The sequence below is a fragment of the Cydia pomonella genome, chromosome 22 (assembly GCF_033807575.1).
Source record: "Cydia pomonella isolate Wapato2018A chromosome 22, ilCydPomo1, whole genome shotgun sequence".
Lineage (NCBI taxonomy): Eukaryota > Metazoa > Arthropoda > Insecta > Lepidoptera > Tortricidae > Cydia > Cydia pomonella.
The window spans coordinates 273257-292521 of record NC_084724.1 but is presented as its reverse complement, the minus strand read 5'-3'; the positions used below and the strand labels follow the sequence as shown (position 1 = coordinate 292521).

Sequence of the window (19265 nt, the reverse complement as noted above, 5' to 3'; positions counted from 1 at the left end):
GGCACTCACGCTTTTAGTAGAACAATTTTCGACAAAAACGTGAGTGACTCGATGTAATAAATTGAATGTTCGAGTTTCACGGAAGTTTATCATTTCATTAAGTTCTGTATAATTTAGTTATAATAAAATGACAATTATGCGAACGTGACTTTGGATAATTAAATCAATTCAATCTATGCAAGGAAAGGCAGTTTTTATTTTATCCTTTATTGACCGAATTACATAGTTTTATTTTATATTTAGTGCGGATAGTAGAACGGAGTGTAGATAGATAATTATATATAATATTTACATAATATTATGGAATATACCTTGAATAACATAAATTTCTTTTAATTTACAAAGTAATACAATGTAAATAATTATCTAACAATTTAACCACGTAGAATATAAATACGAGTAGTAGAATAATACTACGATTAATACAATTTATTTACTTTTAAGAGATGATTTTGAATCATAAACATTTAATAAGATTCATAAAGTTTTCATGTTAATACTTACCTCGCGATGACGAAAAAATGTATTTCACTTGAGAGCAAAGTTTGATTCTAGTTTACAAATTTGGAATATTTCGCGTGCTCGGGTATTGACGTCAACATACGCCTGCTACAGCTTGCTAGTGATTTGAATAGAATATTCAATTGGCATCTGAACCCCCCGTCCTACCTGCCTACGCCCATGAGCATATTTATAGTAATATCAAAGAGATTGTCATAAAGAGGTTAAATTTAAGAAAAAAACGTGCCCTTTAGTTTGACATCCAAAAGTGATGGCGTTGTACTGCGCCATATGTTTTTCGGCAGTTTTAACTATTACTATTACAAATTAAACCGTAAAGCGTAACAGATGGTTACATTAGTTACGGTTCAATTTGTAATGGTTAATTTTCAATTCTAATTAACGTTCGGCCAACACTGTTTTTTGGTCACTGAATTGTCAACCGTCAACTTTTGACAGAGTTACCAGAAAATGTATGGAGCTGTACAGCGTCATCTCGTTTTCCTGTCATATTCGAAGCACGAAATTGTCTGACATTTTACGCATCTTACTCAATCTATATTTGGTGATATTCATGACTTTCTGCCGCGACGTATACCTATGTATGTTTGTTAGTGGCAAACAATACGCTCGCATGTAAGCGGTTTCAGTAGTTTAAGGACGCAATAAAAATCATTAGTATATTTAACTAAGTTTCAAACACTCCATAACATTAGGAATAGTATCGCTCTTATATTTGCAGAGCATCCTCAACAAATTCAGCTTCTTGTCCATGTTTTTGGAAGACTCCAGCTCGTAGAGCGTGCACAGGTTGAGCAGCAGGCGGGGCCCGAGCGCGCGCTCGGGCGCCGCGCGCAGGGCGGCCTGCAGCGCCGCGATGGCCTCCTTCAGGCGGCCCAGGTACAGCAGGCACACCGCCAGGTTGTTGGCCACCTACCAGGACACGGGGTATTTGACTAATAAGGAAACTAAGTTGTTACATATTACCTAAAACGAACGACTCTTAAAAAAATGGAATGTTGAGCATCTTAGGGAATGCATTCGCCTTGATGAAGTCCACATAGGCCTTCTTATATCGACCCTAGGCCTCGACAGGCCTGTCTTATATAGACTTGCCATGATATTAGTGGGTTTCTGGTCGTTCGCCTTGATTAAGTTCTCGTAAGGACATGTCAAAGGCTTTTGACTTCGTGGATCACAATATCCTTCTAGGCAAACTATTTCAATATGGAGTACGCGGAAATATGCATGACCTGATAAAATCATATCTAGACAATCGAAAACAAATAACGCAAGTCAGTCAATTATGCGTCAAGTCCAAAACTGAAGTTACATATTCTTCAGATATCAGAGAAATAAAGTACGGGGTACCACAAGGAAGCATCCTGGAGCCTCTACTATTTTTAATATATATAACCAATATTTTTCTCGGCAGAAAATGCAAATATAGATATAAGCACTTATCGGTTATTACGGTTATTGCATGGCTTGATCCGAATATGCACAACGGAAGAACAGCGCTGGATTTGCCAGGTACATGCTGAGTTGTGACCCTTTTATGGCATTTTGCGCTAAATGTTACACATACATGTCAACATGTTTTTGTCATCCGTGTTCGTTTTGTCATAAATAAATGTATTTTCTAATAATTTAAAAATATAGCTTGACAAACCTAAAATAAGGAACTTTAAACAACGGACTCACAAAATAAATAATTTAACTGTAGCTAATAATGACCATATAATAGAGGAAACGAATGCGACAAACTTTTTAGTATTAAGAGTAGATAATAAGTTGACATGGGAAAATCAAGTAGAAATATTTTGTAGTAAACTTAATTCATATTCTTATGCTCGTATAATTTACACAAGTTGGTAAATCAATCATCAACGGTTCTCACATCATATCATCCCTATGTAACTTCAACATTAAGTTACGGAATTATGTTTTGGGGCAATTGTTCTGATTGTGAGATAATTTTCAAAAGCCAGAAAATATGTATTCGCGCCGTATGTGGTATCCCACCAACTGACTCTTGTAAAGAACATTTCATTGGACTACGTGTACTGACTTTCCCATGCCTACATATTTATGAAATCGCATGTTATGTGAAGCAAAATAAAAATCAATTACAATTTAATAGTGTACGTCAACAAGGGAAGATTAGCAATACCATCTCATTTAAAACGGAATTATTATCTAAAAGTGTTTTTGGAATGGCTTCAAAAATTTTCAATATTTTACCGAATGCCATTTTAAATACAGACAACATAAGACTTTTTAAGAAACGTCTCTTTGCATTCTTATCAAACAAAGCGTATTACTCCATTGGCGAATATAAAAGAGACAATACTTTAATTTTATGCAATACTAAAAATTATATAGTGTTTAGAGTAAGATAAGATTTAAGCATGTAAGTTATTGTTAAACTTACCAACACAAAACAAAATTCGTATAAAATAAATAAATAACACATAGTGATACTAAGTACTAAATTGTAACATCAATGTACGTATGTTTAACAAATAAAAATATTGATTGATTGTAAGCCTCCTTGTTCCGGCCCTAGGCCTCCAGAGGCCTAAATTCTATATAGACTTACCATGATATTCCTCGTGGTGGTGTGTCCTTGGTGAGTTCCTGGTCGTTCGCCTTGATGAAGTTCCCGTAGGCTTCCCTGTATCGACTGTAGGCCTCGAGAGGCCTAAGTTCTAAATAAACTTACCATGATGTTAGTGGGTTCCTGGTCGTTCGCCTTGATAAAGTTCTCGTAGGCCTCCTTGTACCGTCCTTGAGCCACCTCGAGGAGGCCTAAATCCACATACTCTCGCACGTCGGGCGTTGGACATCTGTAAAGTTTCAATTCAATGTTAAGAGAACATTTGTTTTTGTAAAAACAAGTTTTTTACAAAACTTATTATTTTTAATGATACTTCAATATGGAACAGAATTTGATTTTAAAACCAAACAATTCTCTTTTTTAATAAGATTGATTTAAATTTGACTGCTATTTTTTCTTGTATAATGGGCTGTAGAGGTTATGTTTAAAGACACGACTTCTCAGTCACCATCACAATCGGCTCAGTAATTTTAACGCTGCAGTGGAACACATGATACAAATATATTACCGACATAGATACAGGTTTAAAATCTGTTATTAAACTACGTTTGGTATAATTTGACAAAGATTATATAATAATACAATTGAAATAGAACAGACCCTTAAATTAGGAGAAGAGTGCGAAAATTGTCAGTTTATTTTCCCCCTACGTGATCGGTGTCATACATGAGTAATATGAGGCGAGGACAAATTGGAATGATTTATATGAAGTACATATTCCCATCTGTGTCAAATCAATAGCTCTTATGGTCCTCTATCCTTTTTCCAGGCATAGTACGATCTATCGACCACATACCTGTGTTGGCAGAAACGTTAATGCCGTTGGCCAAGACAGTAACAGTTTACGTTTCAGTTTATAATGGTTAATTGCAATGAACGTCCGGTCAACACTGCCACATACCTGTCAATAGATTTCAGCTTAAGTACTCCGATTTAACGTTCTAATTAGATTGCATTTTCGGGAAAAGTGACATGTCTTGAAATGAATCATCAAAGCAGGATTAATAGGGAGTATTACAGCAGCCAGACGCGGCCCCGGGAGCTCGCCAGGCCCGCTTCACTTACAGTTGCTGCCTCAGCTCCCTCGCCTGCTGCAGGTGTGTGGCGGCGGCGAGGCAGTGCCCGGCCAGCAGCCACAGGCGGCACTGGGCGCTCGCCAGGCCCGCTTCACTTACAGTTGCTGCCTCAGCTCCCTCGCCTGCTGCAGGTGTGTGGCGGCGGCGAGGCAGTGCCCGGCCAGCAGCCACAGGCGGCACTGGGCGCTCGCCAGGCCCGCTTCACTTACAGTTGCTGCCTCAGCTCCCTCGCCTGCTGCAGGTGTGTGGCGGCGGCGAGGCAGTGCCCGGCCAGCAGCCACAGGCGGCACTGGGCGCTCGCCAGGCCCGCTTCACTTACAGTTGCTGCCTCAGCTCCCTCGCCTGCTGCAGGTGTGTGGCGGCGGCGAGGCAGTGCCCGGCCAGCAGCCACAGGCGGCACTGGGCGCTCGCCAGGCCCGCTTCACTTACAGTTGCTGCCTCAGCTCCCTCGCCTGCTGCAGGTGTGTGGCGGCGGCGAGGCAGTGCCCGGCCAGCAGCCACAGGCGGCACTGGGCGCTCGCCAGGCCCGCTTCACTTACAGTTGCTGCCTCAGCTCCCTCGCCTGCTGCAGGTGTGTGGCGGCGGCGAGGCAGTGCCCGGCCAGCAGCCACAGGCGGCACTGGGCGCTCGCCAGGCCCGCTTCACTTACAGTTGCTGCCTCAGCTCCCTCGCCTGCTGCAGGTGTGTGGCGGCGGCGAGGCAGTGCCCGGCCAGCAGCCACAGGCGGCACTGGGCGCTCGCCAGGCCCGCTTCACTTACAGTTGCTGCCTCAGCTCCCTCGCCTGCTGCAGGTGTGTGGCGGCGGCGAGGCAGTGCCCGGCCAGCAGCCACAGGCGGCACTGGGCGCTCGCCAGGCCCGCTTCACTTACAGTTGCTGCCTCAGCTCCCTCGCCTGCTGCAGGTGTGTGGCGGCGGCGAGGCAGTGCCCGGCCAGCAGCCACAGGCGGCACTGGGCGCTCGCCAGGCCCGCTTCACTTACAGTTGCTGCCTCAGCTCCCTCGCCTGCTGCAGGTGTGTGGCGGCGGCGAGGCAGTGCCCGGCCAGCAGCCACAGGCGGCACTGGGCGCTCGCCAGGCCCGCTTCACTTACAGTTGCTGCCTCAGCTCCCTCGCCTGCTGCAGGTGTGTGGCGGCGGCGAGGCAGTGCCCGGCCAGCAGCCACAGGCGGCACTGGGCGCTCGCCAGGCCCGCTTCACTTACAGTTGCTGCCTCAGCTCCCTCGCCTGCTGCAGGTGTGTGGCGGCGGCGAGGCAGTGCCCGGCCAGCAGCCACAGGCGGCACTGGGCGCTCGCCAGGCCCGCTTCACTTACAGTTGCTGCCTCAGCTCCCTCGCCTGCTGCAGGTGTGTGGCGGCGGCGAGGCAGTGCCCGGCCAGCAGCCACAGGCGGCACTGGGCGCTCGCCAGGCCCGCTTCACTTACAGTTGCTGCCTCAGCTCCCTCGCCTGCTGCAGGTGTGTGGCGGCGGCGAGGCAGTGCCCGGCCAGCAGCCACAGGCGGCACTGGGCGCTCGCCAGGCCCGCTTCACTTACAGTTGCTGCCTCAGCTCCCTCGCCTGCTGCAGGTGTGTGGCGGCGGCGAGGCAGTGCCCGGCCAGCAGCCACAGGCGGCACTGGGCGCTCGCCAGGCCCGCTTCACTTACAGTTGCTGCCTCAGCTCCCTCGCCTGCTGCAGGTGTGTGGCGGCGGCGAGGCAGTGCCCGGCCAGCAGCCACAGGCGGCACTGGGCGCTCGCCAGCGCCCTCTTCTGCGCCGCGCTCGCCGCGGCCTCCTGTAGACCGGAGATGATCTTACTGGCGAGGCGGTAGTCCTGAAATACATACAATATCCTGTAGTACAATAATACCTTTAATGAGAGTAAACTTCTTTAGCCCTTCAATTGGTAAGAGCCGAGCTAGCACAGGAGTGGCGCGACAGTATCTCGCGCGCGAGACAGACTACCCGTCCCTCTTTAATATGCAATTACAAAAAGACGAATAGTCTATCTCGCGGGCGAGATACTGTCGCGCTACTTCTGTTCAATTCTACAGGAAGCACAGTCGACATTACCTTTAACTGAGATTTTGCATTTTTTCTCAAAAGAGAATCATTAGCACTATTCAAGTTAGAAGAGGCCTGTCTCACGACCAGTGTTGGCCGAGCAGTAATGCAATTAACCATTAAAAATTAAACACTGAAAAGGTTAATTAAATTAACCATTAACGATTGAAGGAAAATTAATTATCAATTGCATTGAACATTAATTTGCATTAACATCAATTTATTTCGAACACATAACAATTAAAGATAATTAATGGCTATTGCTTAACAAACCATTAAAAATTAAATTAATTTATAATGAAAACTAAAAATCTGATTGATAATTAACAATAATAAATATCGCAATTATATAAAAGGCGTCTAAGGAATCAAAGGTATGCAAGACCGAAGAATATGTTTTGAGTGCATATTAGTCATCCTCCTTATGAACCCTGGCAGTCAGTACCAGTATCGATGAGCACTTGGAAGAGCAGTAGCCAAGATAGAGCTGATGCTGAACCCTGACACTACCTAATGGAACTCAGGGTTGGTGCAACATAGGCACACGCTGTTTTGGTCATCCGACTCGTCTTGATGAGCAGTTGAGAGAGCAGAATCCTAGATAGAGCTGATGCTGAACCCCGGCAGTACCTAATGGAACTCAGGGTTGGTGCAACATAGGCACACGCTGTTTTGGTCATCCGACTCGTCTTGATGAGCAGTTGAGAGAGCAGAATCCTAGATAGAGCTGATGCTGAACCCCGGCAGTACCTAATGGAACTCAGGGTTGGTGCAACATAGGCACACGCTGTTTTGGTCATCCGACTCGTCTTGATGAGCAGTTGAGAGAGCAGAATCCTAGATAGAGCTGATGCTGAACCCTGGCAGTACCAAATGGAACTCAGGGTTGGTGCAACATAGGAGCTCGCTGTTTTGGTCATCCGACTCGCCTTGATGAGCAGTTGAGAGAGCAGAATCCTAGATAGAGCTGATGCTGAACTCTGGCAGTACCTAATGGAACTCAAGGTTGGTGCAACATAGGAGCACGCTGTTTTGGTCATCTAAATTGTATAAGATGAGCACTTTGGAGAGCAGTACACAAAATAGACCTGATGCTGAACCCTGGCAGTATCTAGTGGAACGCAGGTTTGGTGTGACATAGGCACACGCTGTTTTGGTCATCCGACTCGTCTTGATGAGCACATGGTAGAGCAGTATCCAAGATAGAGCTGATGCTGAACCCTGGCAGTACCTAATAATGGAACTCGGATTTGGTGCAGCATCTATGTTGCTCCTTATCTGAGTTCCACTAGGGTTCAGGGTTATTTTGTCGAGTCTCATTTTAAAATATCACGATCTTTAATTCACTGAAGTTTGTATTCATATGCTTATTTTTTAATAATTTTATTAGTTCCAAGAAATAGTAACAAATCATTACATATTAGTACATGAAAAAAAAAATCCATTGACCTTCTTCTTAGCGGTTGCCTCGGCTTATTGCCACTGCTCATGGGAGCCTGGGGTCCGGTTGGCAACTAATGTCAAGGATTGGCGTAGGCACTAGTTTTTACGTAAGCGACTGCTACCCACAGGGTAAACTAGGCCTCATTGGGATTAGTCCGGTTTCCTCACGAGGTTTTCCTTCACCGAACAGCGACTGGTAAATATCAAATAATATTTCGTACATAAGTTCCGAAAAACTCATTGGTACAAGCTGGGGTTTGAACCCGCGACCTCCAGATTGCAAGTTGCACGCTCTTACCGCCAGGTCACCAGCGCTTCAATTTTATTCCATTAAACGTTAATGCAATTGAGCCAAAAATTAAATTCTATGTAAATAACTATAATTCAATTTATGCGTAATGCAATTGATTAATTGCGGCATTAATTGCAATTGATTAATGGTTAGTTCTAATTAATTTGAGAATCATGGACACCCAACAACACAAAGATACAATACAACACAATTAACACAGATTAAACCTCTTTAACCGTTATGACAGCACTTTGATTATGAAGAAAATAAAATGTCACAATTGAATGAGATACGATTTTCCAAAAGTAACCAGGCTTCGATGACATTCAATTTGCACGTCACCATGATGTCACGTGTCCGTCTTACGAATTTTCAATCTGACGGTCACGTGACACCTGACGCGAGTTTAACATTTTTTCCAAAGTGCACAGCGCCGCTAAAGAAGTTTTCACTTCAAAAACATAATCACACAATTTGGTGCCGTGACCACGATTTGTCGCAAAATCCTTACCTTACTCCTAATGGTTTGTACTCGTATTTTAGCAGTTGTAGTACCCAATGTATTGATGTTCTTACAAAAATAGGTGCTAATGAATTTTAGGTTAGTTTATACAAACCCCCACATCCCTAGGCAAGCCCTAGAATGGACCCCGCAAGGCCTGGCGGCGCTCAGGGGCATCCGAGTTGACAGCGATCGGGCTAACATGGTCTAAAGCGAAGCACGCACGCTGTGGGCGCCCTCTGCCCCGCCTAGGCGACGTAGGACTTTAAGTCAAGTTATACAAACCTTCAGGGCGATAGCGCAGTTGACGATGGAGTGTTGCACTCGGGTTTCCCTCCCGGCCCACAGCCGCAGCGACTCGGCGCGGTCCTGCTCCGCGGCCAGGACGGCCGAGCCGTCCTCCGTCTTGCCAGCCTTCAGGTTCGCCAACATCTGACATTAAATAACTCAATAAAAACCGTTTATTTCAGATCACCGATCGATTCGATAACGACTATCAGTATAATAACACAATCGGATTAAGACCAACCTCGAAATCTCTTGAACAGTCATGGTATGTATATAAATTAAGGCTCCTTTTTCATGCCCACACCATTTGACTTTTGGGGACCTCGAGGAATCGCAGCCATTTTGGAAAATGTGTACCATCCAGAAGAAATTCACGTTTTACTCTAAATCTACATTCTTTATGAAAATATAGTGTAAGGCAACATTAAAGCTTATTAAATTCTACACAAAAAAGTCCTGGATATCTTTGCGGAAAAAATACATCTTGTTATAGAAAATACTTGCTGAATCTAAGTTTAGCGCTTATACACTTCCAGGGGACATTTTCTTAATAAGAAACTCGGAGGAATATGAATTACAATTTTAATTATACATTTGTACGTGATCTACCACAATATGTATGTATGTATGTATGTAAACACTTTATTGTACATAAGGGACAGGTATAGATACAATAAAAGAAAAAAAAATGTTGGCAATGTACAAAGGCAAAAAACTTAAGAGAAAAGTATACTACGTGATCGTCATACAAAAAGAGAAAACATTTTTCCACTTCTAAATATGTATTTTCCATGATTTGTTTAGCATGTTATTAACACAACGAGAAAGTAGGTTTATAGGTTTTCCTTTTTTTTCAAAATTTGCAAAACAAAACTATTTCCGCTATTATTGTATATTTTTTATAGTTTCACTTTTCACTTTACTTCTAAAAAGTCCTAAGTACACGTTAAAACTTTCGACACGTAATTAAAACTTTTAGAACGCCATTTGACTTTGATCCTTATTCTTTCACTTACCGGGCACTACGTAAAGGTTATGGCGCCATCGCTCTAACCGATGGCCCTTGATTTATAAGTTGACAATCCACTACTATTTCAAATTCTCTTTGCTAAGAGTTGAGAAACACCCCGTATTTTTTAAAGTCAAGATATTGGAACACACAAAATGGGGCCTATTGCATAAGTTTACTTATAATACTAGGAAATAATACTAGTTACAAGTCAATGATTTACAAGTCGTACTTATTTGTGTTGCATAACCATTTTTGATTTTACTAATAATACAAGAATATTCCTGTTGCATAAATTGCTAATAATATTTCTAAACTACAAGTTATAAGATCTCAAATTACTAGTACTAATATATTCTGTTGCATAATATATTTATTGGAACTTGTAACATTGGTGCTAATATTATCAGCAAATTATACAAATTATAAGTAAATTTGTTGGCTGAATGAGTTAAACCTTTGCCTAGGTCATGTTTTTTTTCTCAAAAGTAACATTTAGGCGGCAATTTGAATACTGAATATTGACATATTTTCGGCGACAGCTATTTAACAAAATATAATTGAAGTTAAAGTTAATTATAATTGATTTTTTTAAATTTAATCGCTTACTGTACATTTTCCGCTGTCGCCTTATTTGTAGAATAAATTCAGCATCTTCGTCATCAGATGAATTTAATAAATGGTTCATTTTTGATATAACGGTTTAACGGTTCATCAATGGTATACTAATATTTTAAAAATATGGTGCCCCTGACGTACGTAGAAATAATTACAAGTTTGTTCTAATAATTTGTGTTTTTGCTTTCATTTTGCAACAAAAACTAGTAAAATTCACTAATTATATGAGTTATTAGTACTAATATTTTGCAACTTGTAGTTTATTACTACTACATTATTATGCAACAACAAATTATAAATTACAAGTCGAGTTACTAATATTATTAGCTTGTAATTTAGATACTTGTATCTTGTACTTTATTATGCAACATAAAAGTACAAGTTACAACCAAAACCGCTAATAATATTAGCTTGTGCTTTGTTATGCAATAGGCCCATGGTCGGTAATTTCCCGATTCCCTCGCTGAGTTACCTGCTGCACGACGGCCAGCACCGCGTAGAGACTCGGCAGCGCCTTCTCCGGCCGCCCCGCGTGCGCCGGCATCTCTGCGATGAGCAGGCGCAGCGCGAACGGCACCATAGAGCCTGTTCGGTTCTCGTACTGGTCCGGGTAGAACTATATACCAAAATTATACCAATTAATAAAATAATACAAAAATAATATACATATTGACATGGGCAATCTGCTTTCGTATGTCCGGATGTTCTCTCCTACAGGTCGCATTTCTTAACCGATTCCCGTACAATTTGTGAGCAGGTTCAGTAGTTACATTCTTTTCTTGTCGTTTAAGATTTTTGGGTAATGTTCAAAATGGTGGAAATTGGCATAGAGGACTTAAGTGCATTGAGTCCATGACACTTAAAACCATTGTGAGTACGCTGTCATAATGACTCGACGAAGTTTTTTTTTTACGTTTGTTTTATCTTACGAAAGATTCATCGCGAGGTCCACATATACACATAGGTCTGGGAGCTCCAAGATCCACTAGTTTAGTCGGATCAAGCTAAGTTTGCACGGCATTTACAAAGACAAGGTGGGGAAATGCCAAATTGATGTCAAAATCACTGATGTCAAAATTGTTGTGTGGCGAGATGGGCCCGTAATTAAATTAAATATCATTTATTTTCAGGCAACTAAGGCCCATATATACATACCTTACAAGCTAACATACATACAATAATAAAAAATTAAAGTATAAAAATCATTTTGACGACACAGTTTAAGACAGACCGACGCCTTTGTGTTCAGACGGATGCAGTTTCTTAGGCAAGGTCATTACAATTTGGTGCCTTGACCAGGATTTTGCTATAAAATGGTTTAGAAAGAAATTATTACATTGTTTCTGAGTACAGAAAACTTACTTCGTAGTACATATCAGGTTGGCCACAGTCCCCAAAGGCCTCGGCCTCCTGGGCCGCCTGCGCGGCGAGGCGCACGCGCAGCATGGCGCAGAAGCGCGCCAGCCACAGCTGCAGCGAGCGCGCCGAGTGCCGCGCGCCCGGCAGCCGGCCGGCGCGACCTGGCCCTGGAAAACGATATTAATTCGTCATTTGTTTAAGTCTTCGGTTACAATTTAATTTTTACGTAAACATAACATCGTGAACGATGAATTTAAAATACGTCCTAACATTTCGAACCCCTTACGTCGTTCGTACGGGTAAACTCTTCGGTCCGCCGCGCTTATATCGAGCCCCGAGACGAGTGACTCGCGAGAGTGGGGTGACATGTCAGCGTAAGTAGCCCGTAAGAGTGACATGTGAGCACAAGTGACCCGTGGGTGCGGGTGACCCGAGGCCATGTAATAACAAGCTAGAATAAACCCGGACTTAGGACCCGGGTATGTCCTTAAACTACGTCCAAAAGTGAGGTATGGGCACTGTGAATGTCATCTAGCTTTGTGTGGTAGGGCACAGCGGATGTCATCCCAGATCTAAAGACGAGTTCTTTCCCCAACTGGGGAGTTACCTCCACCTTACAGAAAACCATAGCCAAATAAAACTACATCCTACGCATAGTGTGTTCCTGCCGCGCAACGAAGGTGCCAAGTGTTAGAGTCGGCAACGCGCATGTAACTCCTCTGGAGTTGCAGGCGGCCATAGGCTACGGAGGCTACTTACCATCAGGCTTGCCACCGACGTAGTATAAATGAAGTCGTTACCTTGTTTGTGCTGCGCCAGCAGCGTGGCGGACAGGTTGATGGCGGCGCGGAGACAGCCCGCGCGCAGCAGCTCGCGCAGCCCCGCCTCGCCGCGCTCACGTTACCTTGTTTGTGCTGCGCCAGCAGCGTGGCGGACAGGTTGATGGCGGCGCGGAGACAGCCCGCGCGCAGCAGCTCGCGCAGCCCCGCCTCGCCGCGCTCACGTTACCTTGTTTGTGCTGCGCCAGCAGCGTGGCGGACAGGTTGATGGCGGCGCGGAGACAGCCCGCGCGCAGCAGCTCGCGCAGCCCCGCCTCGCCGCGCTCACGTTACCTTGTTTGTGCTGCGCCAGCAGCGTGGCGGACAGGTTGGTGGCGGCGCGGAGACAGCCCGCGCGCAGCAGCTCGCGCAGCCCCGCCTCGCCGCGCTCACGTTACCTTGTTTGTGCTGCGCCAGCAGCGTGGCGGACAGGTTGGTGGCGGCGCGGAGACAGCCCGCGCGCAGCAGCTCGCGCAGCCCCGCCTCGCCGCGCTCACGTTACCTTGTTTGTGCTGCGCCAGCAGCGTGGCGGACAGGTTGATGGCGGCGCGGAGACAGCCCGCGCGCAGCAGCTCGCGCAGCCCCGCCTCGCCGCGCTCACGTTACCTTGTTTGTGCTGCGCCAGCAGCGTGGCGGACAGGTTGATGGCGGCGCGGAGACAGCCCGCACGCAGCAGCTCGCGCAGCCCCGCCTCGCCGCGCTCACGTTACCTTGTTTGTGCTGCGCCAGCAGCGTGGCGGACAGGTTGATGGCGGCGCGGAGACAGCCCGCACGCAGCAGCTCGCGCAGCCCCGCCTCGCCGCGCTCACGTTACCTTGTTTGTGCTGCGCCAGCAGCGTGGCGGACAGGTTGATGGCGGCGCGGAGACAGCCCGCACGCAGCAGCTCGCGCAGCCCCGCCTCGCCGCGCTCACGTTACCTTGTTTGTGCTGCGCCAGCAGCGTGGCGGACAGGTTGATGGCGGCGCGGAGACAGCCCGCGCGCAGCAGCTCGCGCAGCCCCGCCTCGCCGCGCTCACGTTACCTTGTTTGTGCTGCGCCAGCAGCGTGGCGGACAGGTTGATGGCGGCGCGGAGACAGCCCGCACGCAGCAGCTCGCGCAGCCCCGCCTCGCCGCGCTCACGTTACCTTGTTTGTGCTGCGCCAGCAGCGTGGCGGACAGGTTGATGGCGGCGCGGAGACAGCCCGCGCGCAGCAGCTCGCGCAGCCCCGCCTCGCCGCGCTCACGTTACCTTGTTTGTGCTGCGCCAGCAGCGTGGCGGACAGGTTGATGGCGGCGCGGAGACAGCCCGCACGCAGCAGCTCGCGCAGCCCCGCCTCGCCGCGCTCACGTTACCTTGTTTGTGCTGCGCCAGCAGCGTGGCGGACAGGTTGATGGCGGCGCGGAGACAGCCCGCGCGCAGCAGCTCGCGCAGCCCCGCCTCGCCGCGCTCACGTTACCTTGTTTGTGCTGCGCCAGCAGCGTGGCGGACAGGTTGATGGCGGCGCGGAGACAGCCCGCACGCAGCAGCTCGCGCAGCCCCGCCTCGCCGCGCTCACGTTACCTTGTTTGTGCTGCGCCAGCAGCGTGGCGGACAGGTTGATGGCGGCGCGGAGACAGCCCGCACGCAGCAGCTCGCGCAGCCCCGCCTCGCCGCGCTCACGTTACCTTGTTTGTGCTGCGCCAGCAGCGTGGCGGACAGGTTGATGGCGGCGCGGAGACAGCCCGCGCGCAGCAGCTCGCGCAGCCCCGCCTCGCCGCGCTCACGTTACCTTGTTTGTGCTGCGCCAGCAGCGTGGCGGACAGGTTGATGGCGGCGCGGAGACAGCCCGCACGCAGCAGCTCGCGCAGCCCCGCCTCGCCGCGCTCACGTTACCTTGTTTGTGCTGCGCCAGCAGCGTGGCGGACAGGTTGATGGCGGCGCGGAGACAGCCCGCACGCAGCAGCTCGCGCAGCCCCGCCTCGCCGCGGGCCGCGTCGGCGCGCGCCATGCCGCCGCGCCCCGCCGCGCTCACGCCGAGGTACTTCACCGCCACGGCGTGCAGCGAATCGGGCTGGAATGACAGTTAAAACGATTACCTATCTTATTAAACATACACGGTGTAACACGAGAAAACTGAAAGGTTTTAACCACGCACTTCTAAGGCCAAAAGAAGAAAAAAATGTTACTTATAAGATTTTAAGTAAATTTCGCCAAAAACAATTATTTTCTAATTTTTGAAAGTACGTTAAAAGTTAATTTTATATTAAAACTGACACTGAAAATGAATATTTACATGTTTTTGTAAAACCTAGTTTTTGCAAAGGTTACTTGTCACTTTTTGACATCTATCATTAAGTGTATTTAAACTACGCGCCATAATGACATCATGGCCACCAAAAAGGCGTTTTACACTAAGTTATAATAATGAGATGTTTTTTAATGGTATTAACTCTGCAACTAGGCGAATTCCGGAAAAGTTTATATGACATTTATTCTCTAAATGTGATCAGGAATACACTGTTAAAAGCTTCCGTTTCCTCATGTTATACCGTGTATACTACACGGATCACTTACGTTTTCAAGTCGAACATTGCTCAACTAATCCAGGCAATTTAAAAACCATGGTATCCGCCAAACCGAGATTTATGACGTTCGGCGTTGAATAACTTTCAACCCGCACACAACATTTTAGATGTGACTTTAAAGACAACGTGTATACGAGAATCCATCTTTTTCTTCGGTTTAATTTGCCTGGGCCAAACATGCAGTAAAGACGTGAGTGATTCTGACGCATTTTCGTTTCCTCCGCCGATTTTTAACCATTGTTCCAAACTCAATATAAAATCAGTCGCAGGGCGTCCATAGAACTCGATTGCCATTTGCTAGTTTTCAGACAGAAGATCCATTTATATTTTTTCCTACTCCTCTACTGTTATCTGTCATTTATGCATTCATTAACACGAATATAAGAACATACATAAAAGGTTTCAAGAAAAGTCTATATTGTCTATTCCTCATAAAAGCTCTAGTGCTTTTAATCGCTATAACGTTACTGCGATTAATGGCTACCAACCTAACAAAACCAAAACGAATACAGTTTTAAACTAAGTGCATTGCTGTCAACTTACAAAATATTCATTTGGTTGCATAGTAAAAATAATTAAGTACTTCATAAGTCAGAAACACGCATGTGACACCCGTAATATAGCAACATCCATAGACTACGAAGACCGCTTAGCGTTGCTTGTTAGTCTCCGTAGGCTACGGTCGCCAAAATTGAGTAAAAACTGTCCAAAAATTTAATTTAGCAAGTAGCAAGTACCAGGGCCTCATGAGTTACGAGGAGGTGTCGCCGACCGGCCGGCCGCGGCCCGGGGCGGGCCGGGCGCGTAACAAGGTATGCTCGCGCGTCTTGGCTATATACTTTTGCTGTAATTTGTTTACCTAAATTAATATTTATTTTTGTTGACTCGTAGGAAAAATATTGTATGCAACGTTGTATAAGTAGGTCAAAAAATGCTCGTGGCGTATTCCTTTACAATGTTCGCCTACGCCTTCGGCTCCGGCTCACATTGTAACTCACGCCACTCGCCTTTTTTGACCCTTCTTATACAACTGTTGCATAAAATACTAATATGTCAATTCCAGCTTGCCTACAAATATATTTGACGCACCACTACCAATAAACTTACTCCGAGCGGACCGGACCAGGACCGGAAGGCTGTGGCATACCTCGCCCAGCACATTGGCGTTGTCGTTCAACGCGGCAAGGCGTTCTCGGCACCCTGCCGGACGCCCAGGGGCGGCGCTCGACGTGGGGCACCGCCTACAGCCTCGCGGTCCGAGGGGCCTCGCGCCTCAAATACGAATAACTCGGACGCAACGTACATAATTATTCCGTATTCTATTAATATATAGTTTATATTCATGTGTAGTCTCGGTTACAAATTCATCTTATACCTTTAAACGAGCAATTCTTGTATATATATTTCTGTGATCTCGGAAATGGCTCTAAGGATTTCGCTGAAATTTGGTATATGGGGGTTTTTGGGGGTATACAATCTATCTAGATTAGTCTTATGTTTGGGAAAACGCGTGTTTTCGAGTTTTCATGCGTTTTTCTTCCGACACAGAATATGGTCGCTAATTTCGTGTTGCCGGCCACTGTCGGTCTGGTCCAGCGGGTTAAGACGCGGACTGCTAAACGAGTGTTACGGGTTCGAATCTCGCCCGGTGACTAACTTTTGTTTTTTTTTTATATGTTCAAGTTTATATATAATTTTTTAATTTTTATTGTAGACAAGTTTAATTTAGTAAAAAAACGTAGTTAAGATTATCACCTATAGACCACCATATTACAATAAATAGTTATAACCGAGCAAAGCTCGGTCGCCCAGGTACTTTACTTTAAAAGACACTGTACCTACTTAATCTTTCTGGTTTAACCCATTGGTTAACTGGTAGAGAATGCCTTAAGGCATTAAGTCCGCCATTTGTACCTTCATGTATTGTGCAATAAAGGTCAAATAAATAAATAAATATTTGTTCTATATAATTTAAGTATATTGCTGACTAGCACCCATAGTACAAAGCTTTGCTTCGTTACTTCTTACGCAGGGTCACTCTGACTAGTTATAATAGTCGAATAATTAGTATGTTACCAACCAGTTCCTCGTCAAAGATGACGCCGGGCAATGTGAGGGCTTCCCTCTCCGGGAAGAATGCTCCTTTTGGACAGGATTGAGCCTAGTAAACAAGAAAGAACATTTAATATTATAATATTTTCTTAGTACGTCACCTCCCGAACGTAAAATTTTTTCGCCTGTATCGCGACACACAGGTTAAAAAAAGCCGGCCAAGTGCGAGTCGGACTCGCGCACGATGGGTTCCGTACCATTATCCATAAAAACGAAAAAAGAAATCACGTTTGTTGTTTGGTAGCCCCCTTAAATATTTATTTTATTCTGTTTTTTAGTATTTGTTGTTATGCGGCAGCAGAAATACATGATCTGTGAAAATTTCAACTGTCTAAGTATCACGGTTCATGAGATACAGCCTAGTGACAGACAGATGAGATGGATGGACGGACGGACAGTGGAGTCTTAGTAATAGGGTCCCGTTTTACCCTTTGGGTACAGAACCCTAAAAACACCATTTTAGACTTAAATGTCTCATACAAAAGAAAATCTAGTGTGGATTTTTCTTTAAATTTTCACTTTTTTCTTAAACATGAATAAATTGAATAATTTGTAAAACTAAAGAAACCACTGGCGGGCTAGGTGGCCAATGACCTAGGTGGTCACTTTTTTTACTACATGACATCTTTCATACTTATAATTTATATATAGAAGTGTGACTACTTAAAATTTCAAATTAAAAAAATCGTCAACCGGGGTGAATAGGGACAGCTGGAGTGAATACCAGACCATTTCTTAGAAAATACTCACACAAATTGTATCATACAAAATCTAATGTTTTTTTTTCAGTGTAATGATATAATTTGTGTAAGTATTTTTTAAGAGATTGTCATTTAAATCACATTTTAAGTTTTGTCCCTATTCACCCCAGTTGTCCCTATTCATGCCAGCTGTCCCTAGGGTGACGGTATTTAATAAAATATTTCATTTGTTCCCTAATTGAGACTAATTGTATATTTTAATATGTCTAATAAATTGTCATGAATTCACATGGCACCCACCTTAAGTAAGACCTTCTTAGCTTCGTCACTTGGTATCCAGGCGTCTCGGCGTCTGTCTGCTTCCTTGTCTACTGGTTGGTCCTATGAAAAAGGCAACAGCTTGTAATCTGAAGTCAGGTTCCATAGAAATTGAAAATAATGTAAACAAATATGACAGATTTTGTTAGCATTTAACATTTAACCTAAATGGTTTACAATGGTTGTTTTCAATGAATAATTAATTAAATCAAAAATATTAATATATCAATTAATGTTTCCACCCTCCCACCGCAAAAATATAAACCTTGACACGTGTTTAGCCTCTATTTTGTCAGTAAAGTGCCCAATAAAACTAACACTGAATAGATAAATTGACTCAAGTTACCTATAAGATACAATAAAAAAAATACCTTACCTTAACAGCAAGAACATCCATAGCCTCAATCAATATATTGGGAGTAGCCATCACCATATGCGGCTCTGGGCCAATTGTGTCGAAAAACGTCGAAGGGTCCGGCAGACTAGTCGCTGGTAGAGCCGTAGTACCACTCACAGTGGGCACAACGCTTCCAAACTTCATCTCATCACTCACTTTCAACTGAGAGAAAGAGGCTGTCATATTTGTGGGGAAAATATTAGATGCTGCTGGTTGACTCACTGTAATCAACAAAGCGGGTGTTAGATGCACTGTGGCGTATATAACATATGGTAATTACGCTTTAAATAACAGTAAAAACAGCCGAAATGTTACCTTCACTTTCGCCCAGGTAAACGCTCTGTATCATATCAGAGGGCGATGTCCCGATTTCGTCGAAGAACTGGGAGGCGGGCGGCACTTCCGTCTCGCCAAAATACTGGCTTAATGACGGCTTATTGTCCATTTTTTGATTATTTACTTATCTGCCCTTATCTCAAAAATTATCATCATCTGACGGTTTTGGAGTGTTTTTTCATAAATTAACCTAATACATGGTTCATACATTTTGAAAAATAAAACACTTACATGGTTATAAAACTATGAACGCCTTTATCAGTGTTACTAGCACAAAAATACAACAACATTAT

The 19265-nt window shown here is 45.0% G+C and overlaps 1 protein-coding gene across 1 annotated transcript; it reads right to left on the bottom strand.

The window, feature by feature from the left end:
* Positions 1-1167: 1167 nt before the first annotated feature.
* LOC133530271 (trafficking protein particle complex subunit 12) lies at positions 1168-19175 on the bottom strand. Its single transcript, XM_061868150.1, has 11 exons — positions 18952-19175; positions 18616-18857; positions 18222-18302; positions 17189-17269; positions 14417-14594; positions 11748-11911; positions 10858-11001; positions 8756-8902; positions 5837-6003; positions 3227-3350; positions 1168-1434 (listed from the first exon to the last, which is right to left on the bottom strand). The coding sequence occupies exons 1-11, from the start codon at positions 19079-19081 to the stop codon at positions 1186-1188; spliced, it is 1707 nt and encodes a 568-aa protein (XP_061724134.1). The 5' UTR covers positions 19082-19175; the 3' UTR covers positions 1168-1185.
* Between the last annotated feature and the right edge of the window lie 90 nt (positions 19176-19265).

Excerpts from the sequence above, each read along its gene's own strand:
- LOC133530271 (XM_061868150.1), bottom strand. The coding sequence starts at position 19,081 with ATGGACAATAAGCCGTCATTAAGCCAGTATTTTGGCGAGACGGAAGTG. Across the intron at positions 8,903-10,857 it reads TGCTGGCCGTCGTGCAGCAG|ATGTTGGCGAACCTGAAGGC; the intron begins GTAACTCAGCGA and ends ATTTAATGTCAG. Across the intron at positions 1,435-3,226 it reads AGGAACCCACTAACATCATG|GTGGCCAACAACCTGGCGGT; the intron begins GTAAGTTTATTT and ends GTGTCCTGGTAG.